Genomic DNA, 9,532 nt, shown 5'->3' with positions numbered 1-9,532 from the left:
GCCAGCCAACAGGTTGGTACTAACAGGGAGCCAGGAGCTCAGACCCCCTCCCATGGAGTGGGAGGACAATTAAAAAGTCTCAGTGGCAGCCCACAAAGGTTGTCATTGGGCTGCCTGCCCAAGTTGCTCTCGTGGGGATGACCTTGGCTTTTTGAGAGCACACCTTCTGCTGCCAGCTTTGACAGATGCAGTCTGGTCAATGGGGTGCTGAACTGTAAGGGCAGAGGAAGAGGCTGCAGAAGGTTCTTTCTTCTTTCTGGAAAAAGCACGAGCATTAAAATGTAGTTGGAAAACTTCAGGTAGGGCCGTGGAGTCTTGCCATTTGCTCCTGGGTTTCCCATTTCTAAATTGTAAAGCCTTCTGTAAATCAGGGCTGGTCCTCTCAATGGTGCTGGACTACAACTCCCATCATCCCTGGCCACTGGACTAGAAGAGGGTGTCTTATACCTAGTCAGACCCACTGGTCTATTTAGCTCAGTATTGTCTACACTGACTGCCAGTGGCTCTCCAGGGTTTCAGACAGGGAGTCTTTCCCAGCCCTACCCGGAGATGTTGGGGATTGAACCGGGGACCTTCCATATGCAAGGCAGATGCCGTCACTGAGCTCTGGCCCATCCCTTAGCCATGCTGGCTGGGGCTGATGGGAACTGGGAGTTTGGCAGGTTCTCCAGTCCCGATGTGATAAAATAGCAGGGGGTGGAATAAGTACACCAACATTTCAGCTGGCAATTTAAGAAATTTTCAGCCTTGTGGCTTGATGTAGCTTCAAGCCGTGCTAGGCCAAGTGGCCCTTAGCAGGGTAGACTACAGACTTATGAGTGACCCTGGGGCCCTTTGACGTAAGCCTTGCGGCGGTGATGAAAACTAGAATAAAGGTGTTGGTTCTGACGGCATGTCTAGCTCCTGCAGCAAAAAGCCCTTGCTTTTCAGTTTAGACGACCCTCCCACAGCTGCATTCCAAAGGCTGCTTTGCATCACTGCTCCATTCATCCCTGAGTATTGACCAGGCTGGCTGGGACTGATAGGAGTTGGAAGTCCAAAACGCCTGGAGGGCAGCAGGATGGGATGGGCGAGTTTAGATTGTTAGATTTCAGCAGGGCAGGAGGTGGCGGCTGGTACAGAAACTAGGATGGAACAAATGCTGAAGCTGAACATGAATGGAGCAACATTTTTAAGCATCTGCCAGTGTGTCTGCGGAGGCGAAGCAAACAGGATCCTCTGCAAAGGTTAACCCAAACTCAGCTCTAATGGTAGCTGCAAAGCCCAGCATGGTGAGGGTTAGGGTAGGCTTTAGGGCTGGGTGGTGCAGCAGTGGAGACTGAAGGTGGTAGCATCCCAGCAAATTGCTCTCCTTGCACTTAGCCCCATAAAAACCAGGATCCTCAGTTGTCAAACTAGTTTGGTGAGCCTAAGGCTCCACGGGTTTTTACCCAAATAGCAGACTTTCATATGTATGGCCAAACTGTTCTGAAATGGGGAAGAAGTTCAAAACCCGCTTATTTGTATGGCATGGGGGGCAGCTGTTAAATTAGTGGGGTGGAGAGAGAGGAACTTCTTAGGCTCCTCTTTAGGTGCCAGTTGTAGCTGCGAGAGTTGGTGGCATAAATCTGTACAGTTAATTGCTTTGGTCGAGTAGAGATGTGGGCTACAATTGGGCTGGAAGCTCAGTTGCATTGGGTAGCTCTGCTCACAATCACCCTTGGATTCCTTTGCCCTTCAGTGACTGAGAGTCAACTTAGCATCCTTACTACTGCAAATCAGCTTTCCTCTTTCCACTGTTAATGTATTCTGTCAGGGCCAGTCCTGAAGTAGGGTGAGTCTTCCTAAAGCAGCCACCTGTCTGGCCTCCACTGGAACCAATAGTTCTGGCCTCTTATGATGCTCAGCCACTATTTTTCTGCACAGAAATCTCTGAAGCATTTCAAGAGAGAATTTTTACAGTAGCAACCAATTGCACAAATAGAGACTCAGGTAGGATTTGCTTGCTGGAATGATTCACCTTTTCTGTTTTTTTAATCAGTTGCAGCTTAACGCAAATTTGACACATGCAACAGCAGTCATAATTTGTTTGTTACATGCCACTGAATCAAAATCCTGCTGTAGTAGTCTTGCTATAGAGAATGATGCTAGTGGCATGGGCGTGTGTATCTCACACTATGGGAAACCAGAACATGTAGTCAGAACAGATTGCCAAGGAACTGCTGTATGGAGAAAACAGCTCTCCTTGCTTGACTATAGCAGTGTTCTTCCACCTAGGATTCCCAGATCTTGTTGGATCTCCCATTATCATCAGCAAGTTTAGCCAATGGTCAAGGATGAAGGGAGTTGTAATCCAATATCTGGGGGCCCTAATTTGAAGAACACTGGATTTACAGGTCATTCTTTCTGCCATCCTAGCTTGTTTTTATGTCTCAGACAGTGCTGTTGGTGCCAAGGTGTTTTCTTCTATAAACAGGACTAGACACTTGATTTTTAATTTAAAAAAAACAAAACAATTGTGCACCCTTCACTGCATTAGAGTAGGCAAGCAACTCACCATTCAAGCTTGAGCTCTCATGCCGTTTTACACCACCCAAACATATGAAACAGGTGCCAGAGGTACTTCAGCCCCACTGTCAGCCGAAGGCTGTGCCTGTCTACTCAGAAGAAATTATTTCTAAGGCCAGTGGGACTTACTGCCATGGAAGAGTATATAGGATTGCAGTCTAACCTGAGGGGGCCTTATTAAAATGCCTCATGGAAGAGTTGTTCTGTTTTCTTGCATTATCAAATATTGTTTTAGCAAGTTCTGCAAAATATTGTATTGCCAGGGAAAAGGTAGACACTTTTCAAGTTCAACACAGCTCTGCTGGCCTCTGAAACAGGGAGGGAGCCCTCATCCCCCAACTGCATGGCACATACAAATCAGTGGTTACATAGCAGTGCCTACTGGAATGAGCAAAAGGAGCAACCCATTCAAGGCTACTCTCCTCCAATGGAAGAAAACTTGTTTTTAAGTTCTGGATGCTGCCAGATCAGCATCTTTTAACACTACCACGTTAGTGCTCCCACTGTAAGCTACAAGTAGAATTGCAGCTCAGTTTTCACATTTGGTGGGGGGGAGGGCACAGGAGTAGCACACAGGTGCACATATCACTGTATTCCATCTACATTAGTGAGCATAACCTAGTGCAAGAGTTTTGAGCATAACCCAGTGCCAACCTTTTTGAGCCAATGGGCACATCTGTAATTTGGAGAAATTGCTGTTAGTGCCAGTTACAAAATGGCTGCTATGTGTGTAACACATGGTATAACACTCCTGTTGTGGATGGAAGAGATGGTGGGTGTCTGTTCCCGGCCTCCACGGCCAAGTGCAAACACAAACTGAGCAGGAAGATCAAACAATCTCTCATCATAGGTATTTACTAAGCTCTTTTGAAGGTACCAGCAGCCACATGAGCTCGCCTGTGCCATGCTGGCAGCCCCTGACCTAGTGAGTTACAACGAACTGAAGAATGTCCTTTCAGCAGCATTGCTTAAGAAGAACTAAAATGCGTCTTTGTTTACACACCATCATGAGACTACTGTGCATATTTTTTTAATGCCAACAGAAGCATCAATTAAAAAAACTATTAAACTACACACTGAGCATGTGCTGTAGCATAAAGGTGAAGCAATCGCCTCAACCCCCTGCAACATGGCAACACACGTCACCCTAGTATCTTTCAAAACACAAAGGGAGCAGCAGAAAGGTGATCTACAGCAGCAGGGATGGTGCTGCTGCTATTTCCTGTCCAGAAAGAGCCAGTTTATTTTTTTTAGAGTTTTCAGAGGGATTTGTAAGGCTGGATGGGGAAAATGCAAGTGAATGGTTATTGATAACAATGTCATTCTTGTCCAGGCCCTGGAAAAAGTGAATCAACCAAAAGTGCCAGTTCCAGATTAAACACTAAGGTAGAAGAAGCACCCCCTATTTATGTTATGGTGAAAATGTTGAATAAAACCACTTACTTTCTGATTGGCAGCTGTAGCTTTCTGGCGTTCAGTGGCTCTCATTTGTTTGTCCAGGTAAAAGGGAGGGGAAGTATACAAAACATGGCTTTAGACCCATCTTAGTAATTCGGCTCTTTTAGAGTACTGCTCCGGTCTGACCCTGGTTAACAAGGCTGCACAGAGGAATCCCCTTATAAAACATGCTCGAACATTTCCCAGAAACCACCACCAACATTTAATCTTGCCAGCATTAGTTTGTTGACTTGAGACAAAGGGGGTTGAGGGTTTGCTTTTTTAAAAATTGTATTTTTTTAATCAGTATTTACATTTGTTAATACTGGAAAATGTACACAAACTGATTTGCAGAGAGTGATAAGTGCCAGTATCCCTTCCAGCTTTTATTACAGCACCAGCAGTAAAATGCAAGCATGTCCTGATGCTGAAACAGAGCCCACTGACTTCAATGAGACTGTGTGCAATTAGGTGGAAGATTAAGGCTTCCTGCCTACAAAGCCAGGTATTTACAAAGCCTTGACTAATATACGCTGGCATGGCAGAGTAGGATTAGATCTCCATTTCCTCAAGAGGCAAAATACATTAACCTTTTTGGTGAGTGAAAATGTAGAGAGCAGGAACTTCCTTGTTCTCACTTTCAAGAATTTAGACCTCTCAGCTCGATGTCCACCACCACCAGGCAACAAAGACCTATTGCAACAAGAATGTTGTCTTGGTTGGGTTATCAGTTTCCTGGGTGAATAAGGTGACGGCTCAGGACAATAGCAGCTCCTGCTCTGTATATAGAAAGTCCCCAGCTTCAGCTGAAATAATTCTCAAGTAATAGAGCCAGGAGAGATCTTCCACAGAATAAACTACGAGCCTCTGGAGAAGCTCTGCCCAAGAGATTTAGCTGCCTGAAAAATTAAATAATGTACACACCCCGTTTCACCTATGGAAACTGACCAGAGTGGCAGATGAATCTTACTCCAATGCTAGCATTCTCCACGGGACAAGATGGAGTAGCAGACCAGCTGAAGAAGTACAGGGCAGAGCACATGGTGCACACACAGCTCTGTCCTCCCATCACCTTGCAGCTGCTCCCCTCTCCCTAACATCTACCTAATGGTAGAGCTGGCTGCGACTGAACTAGAAGGATTTTCCCCCAAAAAACAGATCTAAACTGATGTTAAATGGAAGAACATCTTATACTCAAACCTTTTACATAAAGCCCTTTTATACACACAATATTCAAGCACTAGATGTCAGAGTATTCCTCCCACACAACATACACTTTAGGATTCAGAGCCATCCAGCAGTTTGGGCTGTAGAGGCTTTTTGTGTGTGTAGCAATAAGGACTTTTTTTTTATTTTATTTTAGAAGGGAGAAAAACACAAGTATTTTCCTGAAAGACAAGGACACATCTGTGGGACACAGACTGCACTCTAGGAATAGAAGCTAGTAATTTCTGTTCCGTTTTGCAGGAATTATTGTATTGTTATCGTTATTTGGGCCTATACTGAGAATACCGCTCATCAAATCCTGGTTTACTCATGAAGACCACACAGGTCCTCTTTCCCCTGCTGCCCGTCTTGTGAGAGAAGGTGATCTAATAAAGCAGGGGTGGCTCATCTGTGGCCCTCCAGGTGTTGCTGAACTACAACTCTTATCAGCCCCAGACAGTATGGCCAATGCTCAGGGATGATGGGAGATGTAGGTCTACACCAGCCGCAAGGCTCCAGATTAGCTACCCCTGATCTATGGTCTACTAACTTCACAGGCTAGTGACTCATCTAAACAAGAGCCGTACAGTGCATTAAACACTTAATGACTGCAGGAGAAACACATATTTTGGCTACGCTGAAGAAAGAACAAGGTGAGGCACAGGTGGTTGTGTTTGTTTAATCTTGGTGGAACACAAAAATAAAAACTAGGTATGAGGACGACAAAAGGGAAGGAGAGAGGGAGGAGAAGAAGAAAGTTAAGTCACGTGCAGGAACAGTGAGAAGCCACTATTTTCCTTGGCTTCCATATTCGTAACACATTCCCTCCAGAGATACCCATGACTTGCAGGCCACTTTGACAACTGCTGTGAGGATGATCCAGTCACAATGGTGGTGGCAGCAGAGGCCGGGGCACTTATCTGTGTAATTCCTCTGCAAAACAATCCAATTCGTGGCCAGAGAGGCGGAGAGAGGCAGCTGCCAGCGAGCCAGACCCCAAGCGCAGGAGACTGGTCCCTCGTGCCTGCTTGCTCACCCACGCTCAATTGGTAGAGAAGGGAAGCCAGGCCTGGCAGCCAGCCAATACAACAGAACGCAGAGGGAGCAGGACGGCCACATGACTTGCACCGCTTCCCAGAACACACACACAGGTCCCTGCGAGAAGAAAGCCAGCAGGCAAGGAGAGGGCTAAGTAAGAACCTCTCTCTGATGTGCTGTGTCTTCAATTTTGATTACATGGATCTGATTCTTACGTGAATGGTGCACATAAGCACACCTTGGAATCATTAAGTGGGACAGCCACCTCTACCACCTCAGGGTTCTACCACTTCATTCTGCTGCAGGTGCAAGACCAGGCCACAGATCTTCCACCCATTAGGCAGTCCAAATACAAAGCAGAATAACAGGATTCAAAACCTCCAAGGAGCAAGCAACAGGCACCTTTGCTGTTTTAAGCAGATCCTTTAAAATGGGTCTAACGTAAATTAGTTTACGAAAGCATTATTGCTTTCTGCTTCTCTGGTGATGAAGAGGCCATGCAGACTGCTCCAGTCCATTCCAAACAGGCCACCCCCTTTCTTTCCGCTTGCGTGAATGTGAGTGTCTTTGGCACCAAGGCATGTGACTGGCCCTGTACATAACTAGATCTGGGAAGTCTCTGCAACCTGAAGAAGGACCTAGCTGGCAAGCTGCTAAAAAGGGTACTGTCCAAAGGAGTTAGGCCTCTCCTTGTGCCCAAGACAGAGCAACCCTAAACTGGAGGCTTTCTTCTTAGCAGGGAAAGCCTTTCACCTGGCAGAGAGAAGCCAAATTAGCCCCACGGTCAGCAAACAGCAGACTGGGGGGGGGGAGTGGCAGCAGCTCAGGTGGCAGCAACAGCCACTCCTCAAAAGGCAAACAGGACAGTCTTGCATTGAAAGCAGGAAGGAGAGCCGCCACCACTCTTCCTTTGAGGGCTGCCGTAATGTGTTGAAAGCTCTGGCAGGGATGCAGCACGTATCCCACAGGGAGATGGTCGTATTCCCCTTTGCCGGGCTCTCCCAGCACTCCTTTTCATTGCTGTTGCCTCTGCTATCAACCACAAGGATCATGTGGTGCTGGGGGAAGGAAGTGAGCAGAGTGAGCCCATGCAACGAGGAACACACTAGGAGAATGGGGAAGGCAACATTAGCCCTTCACAAGAAGCAGGAAAAAAGCTCCTTTAAAAGATAGATCCTGTCCCTGGCTGTCAGCACTGGTGTCAGCCCACTTAGGAGGGTAATTCTGGTATGGAAGTGGCTGGGGGGAGGGCAGAGAGATAACTTTTGCTGTCCACAGAAAAGCCTCCTGCCAGAACTGAGCATGAGAGACTTACCCTGGGTGAAAGGGAAGGGCTGTGAAGCAAAAAAAACCAGACAGACAAAAGACTCAGGGAAGAGCCCCCAAAAGATGCCAGCCGCCAGGGCTAGGAAAGGGATCCACGCTTGGCAAATCTACTAACGGGGGTGCGGGAAAAAAGAGGGAGGCTGCACCCCACCACCCCACAAAAAGCCAGCTTGCATCTACTTGATATGGACCGGATAGGAAATGGACCCAAGTAGATGCCCTGAGCCAGGCATTCAGGGCGTCCCAGCAACAGCATCTGAGGCACTGCCTCGGCTGCAGGGGGAGCTGCTGGCGGTTTGGAGTGGCAGCGGTGGGTCCTTCTGAGAGGTATAATGCCCAGGAGGCTGCAGAGAGCCTGCTGTGTGTCCAGCTCCCTCTGGGCAAACACTGCCTTATCCATGTAGTGATAAAGCAAGGTAGACTCAAGTGAGTGTGCCAGAGGAGAACCATGGCAGAGATGACTGTAAAAGACAGATGGAAAGAAAGGAAGAAAGAAACAGAGCTTTTAAAAAAGAACACACATTAGAAGCAATTCCTGGGGAGGTGGGAGCCCCTCCCCCACCTCTGTGCCCCAACCAATGGGAACTCCAGCACGGCCTGGCAGTTGTGCGCACACTGAATAGCTGCACGTGGATGTCTGCAGAGAAGCGGGCCCAGGAGATGTCTGGGTGATGCCCTGCTGCCAACCAGCCAGCCAGCCAGCACCATTCCACTCCTCCTCTCGCCCGACAGTGCTGATGGGATCGCAGAGCAGGGTTTAAGGTACAGAGCTCTAGGGAATGAGCAACTGGGTGGGGCAGGAGCAGTTTTTCTGCCTCCCCAGCCCAGAGAAAGCCACACACCAGCAGCTTGAGAGGGGGGCCTTGACCCACCCTGCTCCACTAAGGCGGTTCCAGCAGGACGTAAGCCAGGACAGGCTCAGGCTCTACTTTGCAGGCAAAGGGGAGGCATGGTGGCAGCGGTGGGTGTGACGGTGGCAACCCCGCCCGGAAGCTCAGATACCTTGCAGACACTGCCTGCAAATACTGTAAGAGTGCACAACACAGTCTCATAATACCTTTGTAAGTGTAGCCTTTGGCTACCACCAGTTCATTGCCACAGCAAGCACTTGTGTAGGGTTGAGGGGGGGAGGAATAGCAGGGAAAGGCTGAAATCAGGTGACCCAAACAGTATATTTGCAAGGAGGCAGCCACATAACGGTCTCAAGCTGTACCTTAAAACCGCTCCATACCTTCACTCCCTGTACAGGAGGGAGGGTACCCCTCCCTTTGCACAGGAGGGGGACGGTGCAGGAGGAAGGAAAAGGCCAGAGAAAAGAAACCAGCTGAAGTGGAGGTGGATTGCCATGGCTTCCCATTTGCAGCTGGCAGGTCAAGGGTTAAAGGTCACAGGTGGTGACCTCCATCTCCTCTCCCTGCAACAGTCTCGAGTAGCTCGGTTTAAATCCTGGGCAGCAGCTTCTCAATGAATTCTTTCACAGCCATCATCTCCTGCACAGATTAAAAGGAGAGGTTTTTACACTGGGGAAGCAGGAGGTGGGGGGAATCAAGGCAGAGAAAGAGAGAGACAGACACACACATACACATCTAGGAAGCATTCTCCTCTTTCAAAGATGGAACAGCCCCAAAGCAATAACCAGTGAAAGCCCTGCTCATGTACTCAGGGAGCATCAAGCTTCCTTGCATCGCAATAGGGGCCACATAACTGAGAAACATTCCAAGACCTGAAATGAGAACGGAGCTTTTCAGGAGTCCAGGGGGGAAAAAATCTGGCCAGTTTCCTTGCTATGCTGCATGAGTTGCTGCCCACACATGCATATTGATTTCCCCCCCTTAAATTAAGCAGTCTTTTAGCTGCCACAAAAACAGGCTGACAAGGCAGCTCACAGGAATTTATTTCACTGCTCAAACCCAAACATAAGTCAGTTTACAGAAGTCAAATCTAAAAGAAAAGCAGTAATTAAAGTACTGTGAGATTC

The 9,532-nt window shown here is 47.9% G+C and overlaps 1 protein-coding gene across 5 annotated transcripts in view; it reads right to left on the bottom strand.

The window, feature by feature from the left end:
• Window positions 1-4,827: 4,827 nt before the first annotated feature.
• LYPLA2 (lysophospholipase 2) overlaps window positions 4,828-9,532 on the bottom strand; it is a 28,813-nt gene continuing 24,108 nt past the window's right edge. For all 5 annotated transcript variants that reach the window (XM_061597808.1, XM_061597811.1, XM_061597809.1 and 2 more), the window contains one exon: window positions 4,828-9,044. In XM_061597808.1, coding sequence (XP_061453792.1) covers window positions 8,994-9,044 — 51 coding nt within the window. In that variant the 3' untranslated portion in view covers window positions 4,828-8,993. The remainder of the gene's footprint in view (window positions 9,045-9,532) is intronic.

This window comes from Rhineura floridana, chromosome 15 (genome assembly GCF_030035675.1).
Source record: "Rhineura floridana isolate rRhiFlo1 chromosome 15, rRhiFlo1.hap2, whole genome shotgun sequence".
Taxonomy (NCBI): Eukaryota; Metazoa; Chordata; class Lepidosauria; order Squamata; family Rhineuridae; genus Rhineura; species Rhineura floridana.
Note: the sequence above shows the minus strand (reverse complement) of the source record. Positions and strands in the feature narration are given on the sequence as shown.